The sequence below is a fragment of the Marmota flaviventris genome, chromosome 7, assembly GCF_047511675.1.
Source record: "Marmota flaviventris isolate mMarFla1 chromosome 7, mMarFla1.hap1, whole genome shotgun sequence".
Classification (NCBI taxonomy): domain Eukaryota; kingdom Metazoa; phylum Chordata; class Mammalia; order Rodentia; family Sciuridae; genus Marmota; species Marmota flaviventris.
Window position 1 is genome coordinate 38,501,510 of NC_092504.1, and position 26,242 is coordinate 38,527,751.

General features: G+C 38.6%; 1 protein-coding gene across 1 annotated transcript in view; it reads right to left on the reverse strand.

The window, feature by feature from the left end:
• Nucleotides 1–26,242, reverse strand: part of Corin (corin, serine peptidase) — a 280,126-nt gene that overhangs the window by 145,806 nt on the left and 108,078 nt on the right. Inside the window, exon 5 of the mRNA XM_027937642.2 lies at nucleotides 13,977–14,158. Within this exon, the coding sequence (XP_027793443.2) occupies nucleotides 13,977–14,158 (182 nt within the window). The remainder of the gene's footprint in view (nucleotides 1–13,976; nucleotides 14,159–26,242) is intronic.

Sequence of the window (26,242 nt, forward strand, 5' to 3'; positions counted from 1 at the left end):
TACACAAGGAACAGGAATAAAAACTAAGACTGCAACCGAATTCTTTGAAGTTATCGCCCAGGCTTGTCCTTGGTTTCTGACAGGAGGTTTTCTCAATAACAATGATTGGGATTTGGTTTGGCAACAGCTTTGCAGGGCTGTGTTGTCCGGAGGGGATTTTTTGTTGTGGAAAAGTGAAAATCAAGAGAGGTGTCGCGAGCTAGCCCAAGTCAATCAGGACGCCGGCTTCCCACGGCGTAACCTCGAAATGTTAACAGGCTCAGGACAATATGCTGTCATAAATCAGCAAATTAATTATGATCCTGGGGGTCTATGCTCAGATAGCCTCAGCTGCGGTCCATGCCTGGAAAACACTGCCCGTTTCTAAGACTGAAGCAAAAATTTCCAAGATCTCTCAAGGGCCCTCTGAACTTTATTCGGACTTTATAGCCTGCCTAATGCAGGCGGCTGGAAAAATATTCCCTAATCTGGAACAGGCTATGCCACTTATTAGACAACTGACATATGAAAACGCTAACACTTACTGCCAAAATGCTATTAAGTCCTCCCGGGCCAAAAGTATAGATGACATGATTCGAGCATGCAAAGATATAGATGGGCCTCATATTACTGGTCAGGTTTTGGCTGCTGCCCTTAAGACTGGAATGCAAAAATCTGATAACAGGGGAACCCGCTCTAAGGGGTGTTTTAAGTGTGGGAAAGAAGGACATATAAGGAGAAACTGCCCGGAAAGGAGCGAGGGTGCTGGCAGAGGGATGGTTGGAATTTGTCCTCGATGTCATAAAGGAAATCATTGGAGTAGTGAGTGCAGGTCAAAATTTGACATCCAAGGTAACCCAATACCGTCGGGAAACGGGAGCAGGGGCCCGCCCTGGGCCCCGGAAGCCAAAGTGTACGGGGCAGTGCAGGGACGAAACAGTGCCGCGGGGAGTGGGCGTCTCCGCCGCCTCCCCCTGACCAACCCCTTTCTATCTGGGAATTCCCCAGGGGAACACCGGGAAGTGCAGGATTGGATCTCAGTTCCACCTCCCAAGCAGTACTGACTCCGCAGATGGGTCCCCAGACCCTGCCAACTGGAGTCTTTGGCCCTTTGCCAGAGGGAATTGTGGGACTGATACTGGGAAGAGGCAGCACTCTGCATAAAGGGCTCAGAATTCTTACAGGTGTGGTTGATGGTGATTACCACGGGGAGTTAAAAATTGTTGCCGAGGCTACCCAAGGGATCGTTATTATTCCTCCCGGAGAACGCATAGCACAATTATTGCTGCTGTCGGCGGCGTCTCTACCCAGCCGTGCCCTACAGGCAGCCCGGGGTAATGGCAGTTTTGGTTCCACCGGCTCCCCTCAAACCTTTTGGGTAGCACACTTGGACTCCCGACCACAATTAACCATTAAAATACAGGATAAAATCTTCAAGGGGATATTAGATTCAGGAGCTGATGTCTCTGTTATCTCTAAGAAACAATGGCCATCTGCTTGGCCTCTCCAAGATCCCTCAGCTGTATTACAGGGGATTGGGCAGACGAGACCAGAAAAAAGTGCCTCCTTTCTAAAATGGAGAGATGAGGAAGGACACAGTGGTTATTTTCAGCCTTACGTAGTGGCTGGACTCCCCACAAACCTTTGGGGAAGGGACCTACTTCAACAAATGGGAGCTATCCTCACCACTCAGACCCTAAAAGGGAGTAATAAATTTGTTAATGACATGATGTTAGATATGGGATGGCTTCCCGGAAAAGGACTGGGGAAAAGACATAAGGGAAGGGCAACGCCTGTGGACCCTACAGAAGAAATTACCAGAAGTGGAGGAGATCGGAGGGGGCTAGGAAATTTATCCTAGGGGCCACTGAAATGCGGCCACGTCCTCTATCTATTACTTGGTTATCAGATGACCCTGTGTGGATAGAACAGTGGCCCCTAACTAAGGACAAATTGCAGGCCGCGACCCTTCTGGTTCAGGAACAGCTTAGGGTGGGGCATATAGTGCCTTCCACTTCCCCCTGGAACACTCCTATTTTTGTCATAAGAAAGGGGTCTGGAAAATGGAGGCTTCTCCAAGACCTGCGGGCTATTAATAATACCATGCAGCCCATGGGACCTTTACAGCCAGGACTACCCTTCCCCACGGCTATCCCTAAAGATTGGCATCTTATTATTTTGGACCTAAAAGATTGCTTCTTTTCTATTCCCCTGCCCCCCCAGGATTGTAAACGTTTTGCTTTCTCTTTACCTTCAATAAATTTTAGGGAACCCTATCAGCTGTTTGAATGGACTGTCTTACCTCAAGGAATGGCCAATAGCCCTACTATGTGTCAGTACTTTATAGCAAAAATTCTGCAACCCTTTAGGCAACAATTCCCAAACTTTTACCTCGTCCATTATATGGATGATATATTGTTGGCAGGCCCTGATAGGAAAGCACTTTTCCGGTCTTATGAAGTCCTCCAGTCCCTGTTAAAGGGGGCCGGACTGATTATAGCCCCAGAGAAGGTGCAGATTCAGTATCCTTATAACTACCTAGGATATACTATTAACAAGGTAGGGATCACTCCCCAGAGGCCTCAATTTCAGGTGAACCAGCTCAAAACCCTGCACCAATGGCAGACATTTCTGGGGGAAATCCAATGGCTGCGGCCTTCCCTCCATGTCCCTACTGGTGAACTTAAACCCCTGTATGACCTTTTGAGAGGAGACCCCTCACCCACCTCCCCGCGAAAACCTACTCCAGAAGCCTTGAAGGCGCTTATATTGATAGAGACAGCCTTACAAAAGATGCAGGTGATGCAGGTGGACTACTCCCAGTCCTTGTTATTCATTGTTCTGCCGTCAAAACTCACCCCGACTGGAGTCTTTTGGCAGACTGGTCCTATTTATTGGGTTCACTTACCTGCATCCCCCTCCCGGGTCTTGATACCTTTCCATGATCTGGTAATACAATTAGTTTGGAAAGCAAAATATCTAGGAGATGCCTTGTTTGGGAAAACCTTTGATGTTCTCATATTACCATATAATCAAGACATTCTTTCTAAATTAAGACAGGAACATGATCTCTGGTGTCTTTTCTTCTGTAGTTTCATGGGATAGGTTGACAATCACTACCCTAAAAGCAGGCTCCTTGAAAGTCTAAAGACATGTCCAATAATTTCCCCAAAGATCCTAAAAAAGGATCCTCTCCCGGGGGCACAAACCGTCTTCACTGACGGGGCCAAAAATGGGTTTGCTGTCATTTCAGATGGGACCCAAGTCATCCGCAAGAGAGTGGCCGATTGTTCGGCCCAAAAAGAGGAGGTTGCAGCCTTAATATTGGCCTTACAGACCTATAGCTCGGTGCCCCTTAATGTTTTCACAGACAGTCTCTATATCGCCAGGCTCGCCTCCGCGATTGAGACGGCACCTTATATTGGAAAACAATCCACTATCATGGATCAACTACAAACAGTGCAGCTTCTTATATGGGCTAGGGTAGACCCCCTCTTCATAGGTCACATTAGAAGTCATTCCGGACTTCCAGGTCCTCTGGCAGCGGGCAACGCCATGGCAGACGCTGACACACATGCCACTAATTTTATATATACAATAACTGAGTATGATAAGGCCCTACAACTTCATAATAAATTTCACCTAAACGCACAAACTTTGCGCTTCCCCTCAGGATGTTCCCGGGATCAAGCTTTAAAAATTGTCTCCCTATGTCCTACTTGTGCACCTTTTATCCATTCCCCTTCTCTGGGAGTCAACCCAAGGGGCCTTCAGCCAAACGACATCTGGCAAACTGATGTAACTCATATTCCTAGTTTTGGAAAGCTGTCTTTTGTGCATGTCAGTATAGACACGTTCTCTGGTTTTATCTCCGCTACTTTACATTCAGGAGAAAAGGCTAAGGACGTGATACAGCACTATGTTAAAACCTTTTCCTTTATGGGAACCCCTCGATGTATAAAAACAGATAATGGCCCAGCTTATATTAGTCAAACCTTCCAAAAATTTTGCTCACAGTGGGATATTATACACAAAACAGGAATCCCATATAACCCCCAAGGACAGGCCATTGTTGAACGGGCCCATCAACATCTTAAAACCTATTTGCAAAAAACAAAAGAGGGGGAGATATACCAGAATTGTCAGGGACCACAAGCACTCCTAAGCATAACTCTATTCACTTTAAATTTTTTGCTCACTGACGCCGAAGGCCGTACAGCAGCGCAGCGTCACTTTTCCCCTCCCACCATACAAAAAGCACAGATAAGATGGAAGGATCTGGCTACAGGGAAGTGGCAACCCCCTGCTCCACTCTTGGCTAGAGTGAGAGGAGCTGTATGTGTCTTCCCTCCAGGGACGGAAAAACCCATTTGGATCCCGGAGCGCTGCACCAGACCGGTGAATGAAAATTCAAGACAAAATGAAGTTCCCAAGATGGCTGATCCTGCCGCTGTTGTTCTCACCCCTTCAAGTGAGTGCCGAGACACACCTCATGAGCTGGACACCGCTTGTGGCATTCCTTCTGGACAGCCAATACAGGTTCACTACCAACGCCTGGAGATGGACGACTCCGCCCACGAGGTGTACTTACGACCCATCCGGAGATGAGATGTAACTGGACAGGAGCCAATACCCGAGCCCTCCTATGTATGCCTGCTTTTGCCCAGGTCCCTAATTACCCTGCCGACTTGGTGCCGTCATCCCAGACCCTTACGTTCAGAAAGCTCCCTGGTCATAGCTATCCCACTGGCAAAGATGATGACTGGGATCTGCAGTTGTGTCCTGCTGGCCATGTCATCCTAACTGAAAAGTGTCCGTTTACGTAGGACAAGAGCTGATCTTGTAGTACCCAGTGACGGGCAACTTCCACGCTTGCACTGCAACCTAAGCCAGGGGAATGGGGCCTCCCCAGAGACGGGTAAGCAGTGCAGGGGCGGTGGACGACCTAAGACAGGGGCTACTTGATTCCCATTGACATGCAAAAAACAAAAAAGGGGGACTTGCTGATAGTAGGCCCGCCCTGGCCCCTGGGGACTCAACCCCCAGTTCTTTGTTATGCATGTCAATGTGGCCAGCTCACAAGGCCATGACGCAGGCTTGCGGTTCCCTGTTTATCTGCCTGGAGCATACGTGTCTCTCGGGAACATCTTGACCTGTTCGAGCCTCCTGATAGGGGACGGTGACGTGACGGTAACCCAAGGACGCAGTTATTACTCTCCCCTCCTCACTTTTGAGTAATTTCCTGCAGCTGTTAAAAAGATATATAAGGGGAACAAATCTGGCAATAAAGCGCACACGCTCCCTCCTGGATGAAGAACCTTGGTGTCCTGTGTATTTTTTAACCCCGCCGTCCCTCGCCGGACTCGGCTCCGTTAGCCGGACGCGGCAGAGAGAGGTTTACATAGGGGACAACTGATCAAGGAAACCCACCCAGATCACCCCCTCCCCGCCACAATCTGACTACCTGTAGGACTGACTGGGAGAGATGCACCTGACTGGGAAACCGAAAGGGCAGGGGCTGAAGAGATTGAGTTTGGAGACTGAACCTGAGACCAGGAAACATGGTCTGCAAGTGACATAGTGGGCTAAAAATTGGCTCCTCCGCTGTGCCAGTGGAACCCAGGGGAGATCCCCGGGGTGCAGTCTTCCAGCATGAACTACAATTGCTGGGTCCTAGAGGTGCACTGACTTAAAATCATCAGACCAACTGGCATTCAGTACAGAACCTGGAGCCCACCTAAGCCTAAACATCACCTCCAGGAGTTCTGCCTATGATATTAATTCTCTCACTCTAGCAACCCCACCCTGAGGGTGGAGTAAGCATCATACTCCAGACAACCCCACCTAATACTGCTGAGAAGGGAAGCTAGGAATCTTGATCTCCAAGAGAAAATAATTCTTTAACTTTTCATTGAGTTTTTTTTTTTCTTTTTTTTTCAGTTTAAGTGTGACCATATGATTCATGGACATTTATACATATTCATATATGTTTTTTTTTCCTTCTCATTTCTAGTATTTTTGAAGCCAGTTATTTTTCATGGATCACTATTTTGAGGACTAGGATGTTTGATTAGTATATTTTAGTTGTTTTATATTGCTTTATTTTTATTTTTTAAATTTTTATTTCATATATATTTGTTTTGTCTCAATTATATTTTCCCTTGATTCTCTTTCTCTCTCTTCTTCTGTTAAAGCCAATCTCTCTTGTTCTCTTTCACTCTTCCTTTTTATTTTTTACTTCTATCTTCTCTTCCCATCCCTCATAATCATCATATTCTAATCACTTCTGTTCTCTCCCTGTCTGCCATTCAAAATTTTAAACCCTTTTGCAAACTTGCTGTTTTTATTGTAGGCCATAACAGATCATATCGTTTCTGTTTATTGTGACAACATTATTAACATCATAGCAGGAACTATTTGGTTTAATGCTGTATATTGTTTGCATTGGTTGTTGTTATTATTTGTCTGCCCCTAAACAGAAGTACTAGAAATCTTCAGGGATACTATAAGCTGATAGAGTCTACTGCCTCAGATCCATACCGTTAGATGGGAATGCACACAAACAACATGAAAAAGCAAAGAAACAAATCACCCCAAACAAAACAAGATACTTCAATAACATAATCCATGAACACCACAGTTAAAATATCAGGGAAGGGGTTTAGAATGTACATAGTTAAACTAATCTGCAAGGTAAAGGATGATGTAAGGAGTGAAATCCTAGAGAAAATTCAGAACATGAAAGATCACTTCAATAAAGGGATAGAGATTCTGAAAAAAAAAATCAAACAGAAATCCTCAAAATGAAGGAATCAATAAACCAAATTAAAAACTCAATGAAAATCATCACCAACAGACTAGTCCACTTGGAGTTTTTTGTTTGTTTGTTTTGTTTTGTTTTTAGAAGTTTATTAAAGGACAGCAGAAAAGACTTCTCCCGGAGGAAGAAGGGGACCCAAGAGGTAGAATCCCAGACTAGTCCACTTGGAAGACAGTTTCAGGCTATGAAGACAAAACATATGATCTTGAAAACAAAGTTGACCACAGAGAAAAGATGTTAAGAGACTATGAACAGAACTTCCAAGAAATGTGGGGATAACCTCAAAAGACCAAATTTAAGATTTACCAGGATAAATTAAGGCTCAGAGATACAAACCAAAGGAGTGCATAATTTTTTAAATGAAATAATATCAGAAATTTCCCAAACCTAAAGAATGAAATAGAAAATCAGATACAGGACCCTTAGAGGACCCCAAATATACAAAATTACAACAGATTCATACCAAGGGACACAATTATGAAGATGCCTAACATACAGAATAAAGATAGAATTTTAAAGATTAAGAGAAAAAAATTGACAGTTTACATTTAGAGGGAAAACAGTCTAGATCACAGCTGATTTCTAAATCCAAGCCCCAAAGCTAGAGGTCTTTGAATATATACCAAGCTCTGAATAAAAATGGAGGTTAGCCAAGCATACCATCTCTAGCAAAATTAATCTTTAGAATTGATGATGAAATAAAAACCTTCCATGACAGACAAAAGTTAAAAGAATTTACAACCAGAAAGCCTGCATTACAAAGCATACTCAATAAAATATTTCATAAAGGAGAAATGAAAAATAAAAGCGAAAACCAGCAAAGGGAGGATTTACACTAGAAGAATACTCAGTCAAAGGAGAAACTAATTCAAATTAAAAACTAGAAATAAATCAAAATTATAGGGACTAAGAGTCATTTCTCAATAATAATATTGAATGTAAATGGCCTAAACCCATCAATCGGAAAACATAGACTGGCAGATTGAATTGAAAAACAAGAACCCAAAATATGCTGTCTCCAAGAGACTCATAGGCAAAAATAGGCACAGACTGGAGGTAAAAGGATGGAAAAAAATTTATCATTAACATGGATCCTGTAAACAAGCTGGGGTGTCTATCCTCATATGAGATTAAGTGGGTTTCAAGCCAAAGTTAATCAGAAGGGACAAAAAAGGACATTTCGTACTGCTTAAGGGAATTATACATCAACAAGACATAACAATCATGAATATTTATGCCCCAAACAATGGAGCATCTACATATATCAAACAAACCCCTATTCAACTTCAAGAATCAAATAGATCACAACACAACCACACTGGTAATTTTAACACACCTCTCTCACCACTGGTTAAATTCTCCAAGCAAAAACTGAAGATGTTATAGAACTAAAAAATATAATTAATAATTTGGACTTAACAGACATATATAGAATATTTTACTCCATCAATGACTTGAATACATGTTCTCAGCAGCACATGGATCCTTCTCTAAAATAGTCCATATCTTAGGCCACAAAGCAACTCTTAGCAAACAAACAAAAAAATAGATATAACACCTTGCCTTCTATCAGATCATACTGGAATGAAATTAGAAATTAAAGATAAAATAAGATAGAATCTACTCTAACACCTATTGGAAAATGAATGAATAGCAGAAAAAAATCAGGATGGAATAAAAAAAATACTTAGAGGTAAATAAGAATAGTGATAGAATATATCAAAATCTCTGGTACACTATGAAGGCACTGCTAAGAGGGAAGTTCATGCATTGAGTTCATTCATTAAAAGGATAGAAGCCACCAAATAAATAACCTAATATTACATCTAAAGCCCCAGAGATACAAGAACAAATCAACACCAAAAGTAGTAGGAGACAGGCAATAATTAAAATCAGAGCTAAAAATCAATGAAACTCGAACAATCCAAACATTGATGAAACAAAAAGTTTGTTTTTAAGAAATACATAAAATTGATAAACCCTTAACTAAACTAAAAGAGAGAGAGAAAACTCAAATTATTAAAATTCATGATGAAAAAGGAAGTATTACAACAGACACTGCTGAAATACAAATGATAATCAGAAACTATTTTGAAAATTTATATTCTAATAACATAGAAAATCTTGAAGACATCAACAAATTTCTATGGGCATGGCCTACCCCAATTGAAGGAGAACGTAGAAAATTTAAACAGATCAATTTCAAGCGATGAAATAGAAAATGCCATCAAAAGCCTACCAATAAAGAAAAGCCTAGGACCAGACGGATTCTCAGTTGAGTTCTACCAGACCTTCAAAGAAGAACTAACACTAATCCTCTTCAAATTATTCCAGGAAATAGAAAAGGAGGGAACCTTCCAAACTCATTCTATGAAGCTAGTATGACCTTGATATCAAAATCAGACCAAGACACATAACGGAAAGAAAACTCCAGACCAGTATCCCTGATGAATATAGATGCAAAAATTTTTAATAAATACTGACAAATCACATACAAAAACATATTAAAAAGATAATGCACCATGATCGAGTGGGGTTCATCCCAAGGATGCAAGGTTGATCCAACATCCAGCCAATAAACATAATTCATTATTTCAATAGATGCAAAAAAAAATATCTGACAAAATAGAGCATCCATTCATGTTAAAAATACTAGAAAAACTAGGGATAGTAGGAACATACCTTAGCATTGTAAAAGCTATATATGTTAAACCCAAGGCCAAAGTCATTCTAAAAGGAGAAAAATTGAAAGCATTCCTTTTAAAAACTTGAACAAGACAAGGATGCCCTCTTTCATAACTTCTATTCAACATTGTCCTTAAAACTCTAGACAGAACAATTTAGAAGAAAGAAATTAAAGGTTTACGAATAGGAAAAGAAGAACTCAAGCTATCACTATTTGATGATATGAGGATGGCCTTAGGCCTGAGCCTAAGCAACTCCATTTTTAAAATTCCAGTTTGAAACCTGCAGTCTCACCAGGCACACCCACAGAGCCCTCCAGTATGGCCTCAGACAAGTTACTTCCCTTCACCCTGATAAACAGAGAGAAGCCTCTGGCAGGTTGTCCTCACCTGATAAAAGGTAAAGACAAGAAGATCAGGGTGGAGACCACCAGATCAGAGGTTTCTGACTCCAGGGTAAATGATGTCATGGAGAAATCCAGTGGTAGCTGATAAGGATTGCAAGGGGGGTCAAAAAGCCCCCAAATTTAGTATAAATAATAGAGCTGATGAACAGGAATTCAGCCAGCCAAAACAAGGATGCACTTGAGCTAGAGGGCCTGATGAGGACCTGGACTGACATCCCATCACTTGTTGTTTCCAGAGCCTCTGTGTGATCCTCACTGCTCTCAAACTCTACCGCCTCGTCTGGACCCTGGTGAGAGCTGCAACTTCTCCCTATGTGACCCTCTCCTCAACAGGTCATCCACTCTACACAAGAAGAAGCCTGCTTTGGTTTGAAACCTGATCACTGCTGTCTGAGTAAGTGTGCATCTGCTGGAAGTAAAGCCTAAGGCTTGAGACCTTTGAACTTAGCACACAGAGGGAATGTCTTTCACTAGCCTGTCATGATTAAGTGTGTTTGCAGTGCTTAGAATTAATCTAGAACTGTTTGCTGTGAATTAATTAATCCAGAATTGTTTAATGTGAATTGATTATGTCTATTGCAGTGACTAGCATTAAGGATTGTCATTTTCCTGATTAAGAACCAACAGAGTTAAATAATATTGAGTAATTTGAGTGAACAAAGCATCGAAAGGGGCAGAAGCACGTGGACATTCTTTATTTTTCCCCTCTACTGTATATGTCGCAATTTTGCCCCCTGGCAACAGACAATGACATGATTCTGTATTTGGAAGATCTGAAAAATTCCACCAGAAAACTTCTAGAACTAATAAATGAATTCATCAAAGTATCAGGATATAAAATCAACACTCATAAATCAAACACATTCCTATATATCAGTGATGAAACTATGAAAGAGAAATGAGGAAAACTACCCCTATTCACCATAACCTTAAAAAAAAATACTTGGGGATCAATCTACCAAAAGAGGTGAAAGATCTTGACAATGAAAACTAAAGAACACTAAAGAAAGAAACTGAAGAAGAAGACCTTAGAAGATGGAAAGATCTCCCATATTCTTGGATAGGCAGAATTAGTATTGTCAAAATGGCCATTCTACAAAAAGCATTTTACGGATTTAATGCAATTCCTATTAAAATTCCAATGACATTCTGCATAAAAATAGAAAAAGCAGTCATGAAATTCATTTGGAAAAATAAGAGGCCCAGACTAGCCAATACAATCTTCAGCAAGAAAAGTGAAGCACGAACATCACAATACCAGACCTTAAATTATACTACAGAGCTTTAATAACAAAAGTGGCATGGTATTGGCACCAAAACAGACATGAAGACCAATGGTACAAAATAGAAAACACAGAGACAAACTCACATGAATACAGTTAACTCATACTAGAAAAAGGTGCCATAAGCATACAGTGGAGAAAAGAGCCTCTTCAACAAATGGTGCTGAGAAAACTGGAAATCTATATGTAGCAAAATGAAATTAAACTCCTATTTCTCACCCTACACAAAACTCAACTCAAAGTGTATCTAAGACCAAGCATTAGACCAGAGACCCTGAGCCTAACAAAAGAAAATGTAGGCCCAAATTTATATTATGTCAGCTTAGGAATCAAATTCCTCAACAAGACTCCAGAAGCACAAGAAATAAAATCAAGAATCAATACATTGGATAGTATCAAACTAAAAACCATCTTCACAGCAAAGGAAACAATCAAGAGCATGAAGAGAGAGCCTGCAGAACGAGAGGAAATCTTTGCCACCCACACCTCAGATAGAGCATTAATCTCCAGGATTTATAGAGAACTCAAATAACTTAACACACACACAAAAAAAAAAAATAAAATAAAATAAACAAAAAACCAAAAAACCCAATCAATAAATGGGCAAAGGAACTAAACAGGCACTTCGTAGTAACATCCGTCAACAAATATATGAAAAAATGTTCAACATCTCTAGCAACTAGAGAAATGCAAATCAAAACTACACTGAGATTTCATCTCACTCCATTCAGAATGGCAATTATCAAAAATAAAGTAACAACAAATGTTGGTGAGGATGTCGGGGAAAAGGCTCACTCATACATTACTGGTGGGACTGCAAATTGATGCAGCCAGTATTCAAAGCAGTACGGAGATTCCTCAGAAAACTTGGAATGGAACCACCATTTGACCCAGCTATCCCACTCTTGGTTTAAATACAAAGGACTAAAAATCAGCATTTGCCAGTAAATGGATGGAGCTTGAGAATACCATGCTAAGCAAAATAAGCCAATCCCAAAAAACCAAAGGCTGAGTGTTCTCTCTGATATGAGGATGCTAACACAAAACGCAGATGCTAATACACAATAAGGTATAGGGAAGAATAGAAGAAGTACTTTGGATTAGATAAAGGAGAATGAAGTAAAGGAGCTGGGATGGGAATAGGAAAAACAGACAAATGAATCAGATATAACTTTCCTATGTTCATATATGAACGCATTACCAGTGTAACTCCATATCATGCACAAGCAAAAGAATGGGAAATTACACTCCATGTATGTGTAATATGTCAAAATACATTCTATTCTTATGTGTAACTAAAAAAAAATGGTAAAATTTAAAAAAAAAAATAAGACTTCAATTCCAATAGACTTGAGAGGGCTGGAACATCTCAAGTTCCAGCAATGGTTGGGACATCTTTACAATACATACATCCAATGATGTTAAACAATTTTTCATCACTACAATGCTTGAGATAAACAATTTAAAGGGAGAAAAGTTTATTTTGGTTCATGATTTCAGAGGTGCCAGACCATGGTTGATTGGTCCCATTGCTTTGGATCTGTGGTGAGGCAGAACATCATGGCAGAAACTCATGGGCAAGGAGGCTCCAGCCAGGAGGCAAAGAAAGAAAGAGAGAAGGGGCCAAGAGCCCTCTCAAGGGCACACCTCTAGTGACCCAGCCCCACCAAGCCCCACTTCCCAAAGGTTCTACCACCTCTGAATATCACAAAAGGCTGACAGCCAAGCTTTTAGCACATGGGTCCTTGGGGACATTTAAGATCCAAACCATAACAATGTGTATATCCAGTATGTGTATAAAACCATAATAAAAATATGAGAAATGGGCAAAATATTTCTAGAAACATATCAAAAAAAGGATATTCAAATATAGGGGGGCTAGGGAAGAACCAAGGTGCTTTGGTTTAGACAGGGGGGAGTAAAAGGAGGAGAGGGGGAATGGAGGTAGGAAGGTAAAATAAATAGGACTTATTGCCCTATGTGCATATATGACCAGTGTAACTCTATATCATGGACAGCCAGAAGAATGAGAAGTTATACTCCATTTATGTATGATATGTCAAAATGCATTCTACTGTCATATATGACTAATTAGAACAAATTGAAAAAATAACCAAAACATTTTCAAAATGTGATCAAAGTCATCAGGAAAATACAACTTAAAACCACAGAGATACCATTAATATTCCCACCAGAATTATTAAAATGAAAAAGACTGACAATGCCAAAGGTCAGGAAGAATGTGGAACAACTGCAATTTCATACATAGATGTTAAATGACCATTTTTTAAAACTTTTTTGCTAAACAAATACATAACCATGTTCAGACACGTTATTAGAATATTAATAGCATTACTATGCATAATAGCTGAAAACTTGAAATGAATGTCCACCAAGAGGAGAACAGAGAAATATATTAATATATAATAATATATTAGAATAATACATAACAATGAAAATGAATTAACCTCAAGATGAAAACATAATAAATTTCTCAAAATAATGCTAAGCAAATGCAGTCAGATACAGAAATGTTTTATACTCTATGATTTCATTTATATGAAGTTCAGAAAAACAAAATTACCCAAAGTGATTAAAGTCAGGATAGAGATTTCTTTGGGGAAGATGAAATATTTGGGATGGGCCTGAAGGTGTTTCTTGGGTGCTACTAAGAATCTGCTTCTTGATCTGGGATCTGGTCACTATGTTAAAATGATTGGCCTACAAAGTTATTTGTATACATCCTGTATGAATGGTATACCCAAATTAAAATGTAAAAATGAAATGAAACACAGACACCTACATTGCTTTCCATTTTCCTGCTGTGGGGAGAAGCAAATCCGGCTGATGTTGCTGCTTTCAGTTTGGTTTTTAAACTGGGAGCATTTGAGAAAATTGGGCCAGGAGGAGTTCACCATCCCCAGGACAGACTCACAGCCTTCCTTTGCAGCCTCACAGAAAGATCTACAGGGCAGGAGGCCACGCCTAGAAGAAAAGAAAATGGTCAAAATGAATATTTTACTAAAATACTCCTCAAAAAAATATTAATGTTAGCAACTAGTGCTGTAATGTTATTTGAACTTATATTTCCTACAGTCAACAACTTAAATTTCTGCATCCAGCCCTATGGCAATGATTTCAGTCATCATATTATCTGGATTCTAGAAAAATAATGTATTCCCTAATACATCATCTACCTACTTCTTGTGGTAGTAGATAGTAGTAGGTAATCATTTATCTCAAATGATTATTTTTAAATTTTCTCTGCTAAAATACACTGGCCAATCCAAAAAAAAAAAAAAAAAAGATTTCTACTGGATATCAAAAGGAAAAATTTAACAGGGGAATGAAGGCCTCGAAATTGCAAAAGCAGAAGTAGGTCACAAAATAGGGTTACTCTTGTTTCTTTTACTTCCCTTTGAGAAATTTAAAATATCACTAAGAGATACACAAAGGAAAGTTGTTCTTAACTTCCCCCAGCATCCCTAGAAAAGAAACATTACACAAAGTGGCAACTCAGGAGACCTTGCACAGTTATTCATTTATCTTTTCAGATTTTTATTTTGTCTTCTGCAGATAGAAAAGTACAAACAATTATCTGTTAATGGTAAGAATAATGATGTCCCTGGAGCTTGTCTTTATTCACCTAAGATGCAATCAAACCCGCCCAGACCCACAGCTCTGTGGATAGAAAGTTGGATGCTAACAAGGCCAAGGCCATGAACTGTTTCCTTTCAGATGCAGGTGGATTGCTCTACCTTACAGTTGGAGGGTGCATCTTTTTGTCCTTGCTGGTCATCAGCCAAAGTCATTTCAATGGATTTTAAGGAAACTGGGGGGGGGGGGGGGGACATATATGTCAGTCAAATCAAAGCACACACTTCACAAATGTGGACATAATAAGATATCACAGCATCATACAATATTAAATGTGTAGGAAACCTTAAACAACACCTCATTCAATTCCTCCATTTTATAAGCACAGGCACTGTAGAATTTGGGATGTACTCAAGGTCACACAGCTCCTAACAGCAGCTTCCTAAGCAGAAGTGGGAAAGATCCCAGGTGTTTAAACATTCAGGCCATGCTCTACCTACTCTCCCATATCATCTGTTCTCAAATAAAGGCCTAATAATTGGATTTAAAAAAAACTCCTTAATCAAACAAGCTCATATATAACACACCATTCTTACTTCTATAGATTACAGTAACACAATGGGTATGCCAGCCATTGAGATAAAATGGAACAGAGAAGTCAAAGAATCTTGGGGGAGGGAAAGACCTTGTTAAATATAAAAATGTAGAAAATGAATTATCAACAATTACATTCTAATAAAAAAATGTTTTTGAATTTCAGAACATCATGTTAAAAATTGAGCATATTTTAGAATCCTGACACAAAATTACCTACATACCTTAATATGTAGCCAAATTTCATAGTGAAGGTTGGGAAAAGAAGTTTTATACCAGAAAGAATTACTTTTAGTAAATGAAATATGAATTGTTCCAGGCCAGTATCGTGGCATAAAAAGACACATGATTGCTATTCAGAAAATATATTAGATACTTACAGAAATAAGAAAGTATCATTTAAATAACACCATTTTAAAATATCTCCTTCACTACATTTTATTCCAGAGAAGTTAGACTATATTTTCATAAACAAAACTGGGGCACATAGTTAAGGAATGTGGAGAACATAGATCATTAGGCATTTGCTTACACTTTTAGGCACTTTTCTCAGGGTTTCACAAGCATTAATTTGTGTATTTCTCACAACAGCCTTATATGAGAGGTGTTATTACTATTATTTCTAATATACAGATAAGCAAACAAGCACAGGAAAAATAAGAAACTTGTCCTACTGAGTAATGAATGGCAAATCCAAGCTTAGAATCCAGGCAGATTAACCCAAGGACCCATTCAATTAACTTACTACAGGCACGTTCTTCATGAATATGTGTTTCAATAGTACCACTCAAGGTTAATTTGCAAATTGATATGTATTTTCCCATTGCACAGCTACATACAGGGTGGATGGGATCTCAATTCATTTGACAAAAGTATAGTACACCTGCAGTGAAATATTGTATTTTTAAAGCGGCCAAGGAAGACAAAGAGAGGTTTCCATTTTCTTATCTAGGTGTGAGACAGCCCACAGAAGACTTGTCTTTGGTAAGCCCCTTTTGTCTTCTCATCCTAGCCAGGGTCCTAGTGTCCTGATGCCATCCTGACCACCCTGACTCCAGCACCCCACCCAGAAAACCACATCCACCAGAGTACTTAGAACATATTCTTCCCTTCCTGCAATCAAAACTGTACTCCCCACTGTAGCAGATCTTAAGTAGGCTTTCAAATAAGAGATGGGGGCGGGGAAACAGAATATTACACAAAAATAGATGGACACTTACTTTTCTGGCAATTTTTGCATCTTTAAAGGAAGACTGCTTGCTGGCACAAAGCAGTCTTTGACGAAATTTCAGGCACCATTGGAAATTGAATAAAAATATCATCTAACATTTTTTGAAGGTGTGGAAGATTACTACAAATGACCTCTCCCAAGCAGTTCCCAGGTCTTTTCTCACTTCTGATGCCACTGTTTTTTGTTTTTTAAAATCATTCCACATCTTTTTTTTCAGAATCTTTCCAGGGCAACACCAATGAAGTTTGATACAGGGGCCCAGCAGAACTGTTTCCATTTTCTAAAGTTAGGTCTTTTAATTCAGAAACTAACACGTTCTCATTGTTACCATGGTCATTTTTTTTCTAAGTCTACCACCTATAACCTTCACATGGCCACTTCTCCACTGTCTGATCTTGAGCCAACAGTTCAGTCCTGCCAAGACTCAGCTTCTTCTTTTGAAAAGTGAGGGTTCTAGAAAATCTGAAGTTTGTACCATTTTTCATAATCCTTTTACCACAGACATTCTGTAAATCAAGATTCACTCTTTAATGAAATACTTCTCAGAGGAGCACTGATAATCCCACCAGCCTTGCTAAATTTCAAAAGTAATAAGCGTTTTTCTCAGGATTTGTTATGGGAATATATAGAGACATTAAAATACCATTAGACCCTTCAATCTAAAAATAGAACATAAGAAAAATGTCTAGAGTGTTTCAAAATAGCTCTCTAAAGAGTTATAACCAACCAAGAGCCATAATCTTTAAATTGCTGGACCAGGACGTGTGACATAGTGGTATAATATTAATAACTAGCTGTCCTTTTAAACAGTAAGCAAAACGAGGAGCCATTTGTTCTTGCTTTGCATAAAATTCCACTGCCTATGAAGGGTTGAAGTATTTTGCTTTTCATCACATGGAACAGTGTGGTGAGACAGGCCACACTATTTTGGAATATAAGTATCTATATCCAAGCAACAAGTGGACTGACAAATGAAAAACAGTGCTCATCACAAGGGAGGATCCACTTTGGCTATCAGAATTACTATTTTAGAAATGGTGATTATTTTAAATTGATGTGTGAAGTATATCTGGTATTGTGCAAAAGTCCTTGACACATTTCAAATAAAATTAAAGAGGAAAGCTCTTATACTACTTCTATAATTATCTGTTGAAACATTCAATAAACAAATAAATAATGCTACTATATGGTGATAGTGAGATTTTTATGGTGTTTTCACTAGGAATGATATTCTAAAGTGATCCCTACCAAAAATTTATCCATTTTACCTCCAAAACTTTTAGAGAATTTATTTAAATTTTCTTTAAAAAATTTTAACAAAATTTTTACAAATTTTGTTATATTGTATATCCATAATGGGTTTTATCTACAAAAAAGTTCTGATAAGGACATAAACTTAAAATTACTGAATAAGCTACAGCCACAGAATTAAGTTTATATGGCTAACAGATTATTAAATTTTATAGATGACATCTTTTCTAACTTTTAATTTGAATGACTTTTATACTTAGAAGTTATGAAAATGGTACATAAATTTTGCATATATCCTTCATCCTAGTTTCCATAATTTACTTATCTTACATAGCTACAATATTATTAGAACCAGGAAATGAATATTGCTAATAATACCTTTAACTAAACTAAAGGCCCTATTCAAATACCACCAAAAAAGATCCCACATTGCATTTAGTTGTCAATTTTTACTTTTTTTTTTTTTTTAACTAGCCTTTAAATATATTCGGAGAGCTCAGGATTTTTTTAAATTTTTTTTTTAATTTTTATTGTTGGTTGTTCAAAACATTACATAGTTCTTGACATATCATATTTCATACATTTGATTCAAGTGGGTTATGAACTCCCATTTTTACCCTGTATACAGATTGCAGAATCACATCAGTTACACATCCACTGTTTTACATATTGCCATACTAGTGTCAGGATTTAAATACATTAGGAGAGCTCTTCATCCATAGGGTGGGAGGAGACAGACTTTGCAGCAGGCACATTCTGAGATGGTTGCCAATTATCTCTGCCTCCTGGCATTCTTGCCCTGTGTCAGTCTCTCCTCTTAAATGTGTGAGCCTGGTCATTTGCTTCCACCATGGAAGGTAATGGGATATCAATTCCATTATTAGGCCACAAAAGACTATGACTTCCATCTTGCTAGCTAGCATACCCTCTTCCATACTAGTTTTGATGAAGCAAGTTGCCATATTAGGGAGGCCCATATGGCAAGGATCGGAGGGTGAACTCAGTCCAACTGCCAGTTGGGCACTAACAGTCCAACAGTCCTTGAAAAATTGAACATACTCCAAGATTCCCATGCTTTTGGAAGTGGATACTTCCCCAGTCAAGCCTTCAGATAAGACACCAGCCTGGCCAAGACCTTAATTGCACCCTTGTGACCGACTCTAAAGGAAGGAATTCAGCTAAGCCACTCTCAACTTCCTGATTCACAGAAACGGTGAGGTAAAGATGAGTGTTGTTCTAAGCTGCTAAGAGTATGATAATGTATTCCCCGGCAATGGGTAACAATACACTTCAACACATCACTTTGTCAGAGGCAAGCTACTGAGTTGGCTGTGCTATTCATCGATGAGACTCATGCCATCATTTTTTGAAAATACATTCCTAAATTTGTCTTTGTTAGGCTGAGCTGTTCAATGAACAATGCTCACAAAGTCAGAAGTCACAGGCAGCTCCCAGAGCTGGGGCCCTTACTTAGCCATAAAGAGAACGTTAATGCTGGAAGAGTCTTGCAAGATCATCTACTCCCATTTTCCCCTTTTACACTGTGAAGAAACTGAAACCTAAGAAGGAGATCTCACAGCCAAACACTAGGATACTAGTCCAGTACTTCAAAATATCTTGCCTAGTTGGCCTCCTCACACAAGAACTACAGATAACACAGGGACATCAATCCACAAGTGAGCCTGAATTCATCACCTCCCTATTATGGGCCAATAGCATCAGATTCTATGTCAGCACATTCTGGTGATTGAAAGAGACCTTGTAAGATGTTAGACTTAGGATACAAGAAATCTGGTCAGAAACTCCAAAAAAACCAGGACTGTACCATTGTGACCTACTCTAAAGCAGAGGATTCAGCTAAGTTCTATCTTTTGTTCATTTTCCCAACTTGTTGAAGACACTGATATCATCCAGGCATGGTGGTGCATAACCGTAATCCCAGTGACTCAGGAGACTAAGGCAGGAAGATAGCAAATTTGATGCTAGCCTGGGCAACTTATTGAGACCCTGTGTCAAAATAAGAATAAAATGTGCTGGGAATGCTCAGTGGTAGAGCACCCCTGGGTTCAATCCTTAGTACCACAAAGAGAAAGGGAGAAAACAAGAAAGAGGAAAGAAGGAAGAAGGAGGAGGAGGAAGAGATAATGGAAGGAAGAAAAGGAGGGAGAGAGAGAAAAAAAAAAAGAGAAGAAGGAAGGGGAAGGAAAAAAAAGATATTAAAAGTTGAAAGAGGACACTCCCAAGCACTACATGTTGTTGGCAAGACCTTATCTCCCACCAATATAAGCTCCATGAGGCCAAAGATTCTTGTCTATTTTGCTTCAAACTGTATCCCTAGACTGCAGAGTCAGCACTCCATAAACACTTATATAGAAATAAATGAGCAACCTGCAGAGGATTACTTGGTTCCCTGCTTGGGATAAAGCTTTCAGTAGCAAAGTTGGGAGGAGAACCATCACCACGTAGGTCCCAATCTTGTGGACTGTACCAGAGCTTACACTGCCCCTGCCCAGGGACCCCATCTCCTTCAGGTCAGCAAACTTTACCTGTGCTTATTGAATCTTTAAATCATTTCCACATGAGAAGAAAATGTCAGTAAAACTGTTATGGATGAGGGCTGGGGTTGTGGCTCAGTGGTAGAGCATTTGCCTCACATGTGTGAGACACTGGGATCGATTCTCCGCACCACATAGAAATAAATGAATAAAATTAAAGGTCCATCAACAACTAAAAATTTTTTTTAATTGCTATAGGTGAAAACCCTACAGATTAATTATCTTGTTTATATGCCAATTGTAGGATGTCCCACTTAAAATAGAGAAATTCTAGAAAATAACAACAGAGAAACACAGATTGAATTAGGGCAGATGTGAATAACATTAAGCCACACAACCCCGAAAGGGTATATAAAATTGCATACCCTTCTAACCAGCATAATGCTGATTCTCATTAGTATTTGGCATACTCACCAAGGCCCATGGGATAGGGAATTAACAAATCACAAAGGAAACTTGAAATTGTTATTTTTTTTGCAGCTGTTTTGATTTTTGCCCATCATAAAAGGATGCCATAAATATGGATCTCGGAAAGAATTGAATCACAAGTTTTATTTCTAAACTCTAGTCACATCCATATAATACCAATGAATTATTGAGTAGAAATATAAACAAACTACTCCACTGAACTTGACAAAATATATGTGCTTGAGACACTGTCAGAAGCATGACAAGGCATTTTCAGCAAGATTCGATCTGTCCTGGACTGATTCTCTGTCTTTGCATAGTTGTGAAATAAAAGTAATCTGAATTGTCTGACCATACATTACCTATAGGTTCATAAAAAGAAACCTCATCTATCAATGGATATTCCATGTATACTGCCAAAAAGCAGATTATCTTGCCTGTGTCGCTGAACACTCAGGTATTGGCACTGATAGGACTGAGAGACTGCTGCCTCCAAATTAGCAGAGGCATTCAGAGAAGTAACCAGGAAATGACTTTCACTATATTGTTGGTAACAGCAATACAGTTTAATTTTTTTCTTTTACTTCTGACCTATACATTTTTAAATTATAATTATAAAAAAATCATTCTATAATGTTTCCATTTATTCCCAAATATAACACAATAAAGTTTTTGAGAAATAGTTAAAATCCTTAGTAAAATATATTATCAGTGTATAATTATTATCTATTTAGAAAAAGATAAAAGTAAGTTTATACTGACTTTATATAACTAATAAGTTCTCAAAAAATTTGTTTCAAATTCAATATTCCAATTGGCCTTTAGGATGATTTCAGGGTTGCAATTTATATAGTAGATTGTCACTGGCTGTGTTATGAACTAACTAAGGACACAGTAAGTCTTCCAAAATTACCTGATAAACAAATGTGTGTGTGTTTTTTTATTATAACATTATTAAGAAAGTTCCACTCAAAATGATGTGGCAATATAAGATGTGAAGTAGTAGAAATTTGATGATAAGAAAGAGGCTTTTTAGTGTTTAGATAACAAATAGTCATTTTTTTAGACATAATCCCAATAACAACTTTGGTGCCCATCTTGACCATTCGCCTCAGTCCAGCTTTCTAAAATGAAGAGGCCAAAACAGGTAAACCCTATTATGATGCATTTGAAATGATAGGAAAAAAATTTCAAACCACTTAATTATAGTATGATTGACATATAAAAAGCTGTATATATTCAATGTATGCAACTCAACAAATTATCAGTATATCCCTTTGAAACCATCACCACCATCAAAGCCATAAACACATCTCGAAGTTTCCTCTTGCCTCCTTTACCAGAATTAGCATGTGTGTCTGTATGTCTACATGCATGTGTTAAGAACTCTTAACATAATATAGAAAAATGTCATTGCATCTTCAAATAATGGGACCAAGATTTATTCTTACCAGGGAAACCTGTTACTTTTGTAAAGAATTCTAGGGTGATTATAAGAAATGAACCTTCCCAAAATGAAATTTTAAATATCTCTTATTTCTTTTAACATTGTTTTTCTTTCTCTACTGGTGGCTGAAACAAAATATGTCTTTAGCTTTTATTTACCTACTTAAAACTTTAAAAGCAAATACTTAAAAGATGAACATAGGGTAAATAGAAGAAATCAACACAGAAGAATGCCAATCTTGACCTTTATCTAGGTTTTAGAAACAAAATTCACAGAATTAATTGTGAGAAGCAGGATGACACAGGGCCAGAATTTAACATGTGGAGTTAACAGTTCTACTATAAATTTTTAACTTTGAGCAAGGGTCAAACCACCCAAGACACATACCACGAAAGTAGATAATTTAGCACCTTCCTGAGGTAATATACTTTAAATACCCGTTTAACATTTATTAAGGTAAGAATCTGAAATTACTATCCAGAGAAATAGGGCTATGGGTAGCAGAGTTCCAATTTGCCACTTCCCACTTAGGAAAGCTGACGTCCTAAAGTTAAGTCAGCCCATCTTTTCTGAGGACAATTAGGTGACCACATGTTGTTACTGGATACTGTTACGCAATTCCTCATAAAAAATCCAAGTGGATTCTCTCGTAATTAAGCAAACATAAAAATGTCCCTGAAAAAAGTTATGAATAATTTAATTTCATTCACCTTGTTTCATAAATTTTTAGATCCCCTTCTTTTTTATTGTCAGTATGAATGGCCTTAAGTCAATGGGAAAAATCTATCACAGGATGCTGGATTCCTTACCTGCCCAGTCTCTTCAATAAGTTCTCATCAGTCATTTTAAATTGCTCCAGTGATAGCAAACACACCATTTTCTGAGACTGTTATTATATTTTATATTTATATAACTTTACTATTCTTAAAATTCTTCCTTTGGCTAAGTTGGAATATACTGCTCAATGACTTTCAAATAGTGATTCTATCTTTGCCCTGTGGTAGAATAGAGAAAGGTGGGGTTCCTCTTCCATGCCATGGCTCAGTAATATTTGAAGATGGCCATGGTACACCCTCAGAGGTTCACTCTCACTTCCCTCAACTATTATTCTGTACATGAACAGATTCTCAATCACCACCCTGGTCATTGTCTTCTAGCTATTCTATCACATTCTGTTTGGCTCTTTATGTCACTTGAAGATTTTCAACTGAAATTGACCCAGAGTCTTTTTAACTAAGTGCCTGTGGGACAACATTAAAATGAAAGCTCAAAACCACCATCCCAATCCTCCAGCACCACCTAAATGTATCCTCAACTTTTAGGTCCTGGATTTCAACAATGATGGAGATGTGCAAGTCAATTTTAACTCGTTGTTCTGTCAAATGAAGCTTATTCAGAAGGAAGCTAAGTCATCTCTGGAAATATCTCTCAAGTCACTGTAAAATTTCAATTCTTTTAATACACATATGAAGTTTGAATTATGTTTACATTTTCAGGAACATACTAATTATACAAAAATATGTACAATTGTAGTCAGCATATTGTGAAGTCCCATTAACCTAGACATTGAGGAGGACTCCCTCATCCAAGCATACATTTACTTATCCCTTGCATTCCAAATATGTATTCAGCATGTACTATATGTTAGGCACTGTTCTGAGCACTTACAACAATGTGCTAAGTCAACAACAACAACAAAAAAAAAAAACTGTGGAGTTTTAAAGTAGGACAAACCATACATAGACAGACAAAAAGGGATATCTCCATGCTACCATGAAAAGATAACAAGAAACTTACTAAGGGTGGTTAGAGAAGGTTTCTCTAGAGTGAGTATCTTTAATCCAAGGGCTTAGTGTGAGGGGAAAAGATTTTTCCAGGCAAAGGAAGTTGAAAAGAGGTGAGTAGTTTTGAGAAATAGGAAGTGTGGCTGGAGCTGAGTCCCTAACACTAGAGAGGCAAGAAGGGCTTCAAACATCATAGCAGGGAGTATAGCTTGAAGTCTATGTCTGGTAGAAAATCTCTGGAAGGATAGAGGCAGTTTGTGTTTTTAAATGATCACTTTGGCAGCGAAGTAGATCAGGGATTAGAAAGGGGGAAAGAGGAGAGAAAAATGCAAATCTTATATCTCTAAAAGAGATAATAAAGCTTAGACTCTTCCGGAAACACACATACAACCTTTGAGTGCCATTTCAAAAATATGCATGACTATTTATGAAGAATTTGGTATGTATGTGCCAGATAGTGTCGTCAAGTGTGAGCCCTACAGATGTCATTCCATAGAATACCCACAGAGGAACCTAATGAAGTGTATGTAACCATTCTCAATTTAGAAACAAGAAACTGAGGATCAGCAAGCATCCAGCATCTTGTAACAGGCCATTGGCAGAGCTCTGGTTTGAATCTGGCTTCATCTGCCGCCAAGCTGTCATTTGCATTCTCTGCACTGGCCAGATTACATTCTTTACTCTCCTATGAACATGCATAATATACAATTTTGGTGAAAACATAGCACTTTTAAGCCTGCTCTTTGAGGAAACTCATTCAATCTTCAATGCAAACCTAGGTATTGAGTAAACCAAGGAAATGATCTTGTAGTTCCTAGGTTTGGGAAATAATCTTCAGTCTCTGGCCATCTGGCTAGCTAAAGCATTTTTATTTCACTGTCCTTTGTCTACTGTCCATTGTCCTTAAGAATTCTTCCTAAAGGGCTAGTGGCAATTCAGTACTCCCAAAGGAAAAAAAAATCATAACCAACATGTCAAGTTCATAATTTAAAGCCATCATTTCATGATCATGGAAGCTTTTCTCTGTAAAATATGAATGGAGTGATGACAAATCAGCAGGGTCTCCTAAGAGTCCCGGAAACCAAGCCAGGAATGGGCTTTCCAGGCCAAATGAGCACCCTCTCAGCTCTGATAAAATCACAAGCCCAGTGTTTAAACAAAATGGGAAAAAGTAATGGGCACACATCAAAAGCGTGTGACTGCAATACCTGCCTCCTTTTCCAAAGAGAGGCTTTACATGTACTCTGTGTATCAAAAAGCCATCTCTATGCTCTGTTGTTATTCTTCAGGCTGAAAAATTGTCAATTTTTTCCTAGGTACTAAATGCTGATTTTTTTGGTAATGTTTCATTTATTTACTCTATATGTATTAATTCTAAAGAAAAAAAACTTGCACACACAGTAAATTAAAATTTTAACTTTTGTAAGAACAATTATTTTCATATACTAATTTTACTGAGTTTTTTTTTTTTCATTTTTTTGAGTTGCACATGACAATACAATGATCTTGACATATCATACATTTGAATCCAAATGGGTATAATTTCTCATTTTTCTGAGTGTACAGGTTGCAGAATCACATTGGTTATACAGACATGTATATACATACAGCAATACTAGTGTCTATTTTATTCTGCTGCCCTTCCTATCCATCCTCTCCCTCCTTATTCCCCCCTCCCCACCCCTCCCATACTTCTCTCTACCCAATCTAATGTGACACATTTCTTTTTTTTTCCCCCTCACATCATCCTACATGTATTTTGTATAAGGATGAGGGTGTCCTTCCATCTTCCGTGCAATTCCCCTTCTCCCTCCCTTTTTCTCCTACCTCTCTTCCCTATCTAGAGGCAATTTTCTTCTCCTGTTCTTCCTCCCCACCACATTTTGAGTCACCCCCCCTTATATCAAAGAAGACATTCAGCATTTGTTTTTTAGGGATTGGCTAACTTCACTTAGCATAATCTGCTCTAATGCCATCCATTTCCCTGCAAATGCCATGATTTTGTTATTTTTTAGTGCTGAGTAATATTCCGTTGTGTATAAATGCCACATTCTTTTTTATCCATTCATCTATTGAAGGGCATCTAGGTTGGTTCCACAGTCTAGCTATTGTGAATTGTGCTGCTATGAACATTGATGTAGCTGTGTCCGTGTAGTATGCTCATTTTAGGTCTTTTGGGTATAGTCCAAGAAGGGGAATAGC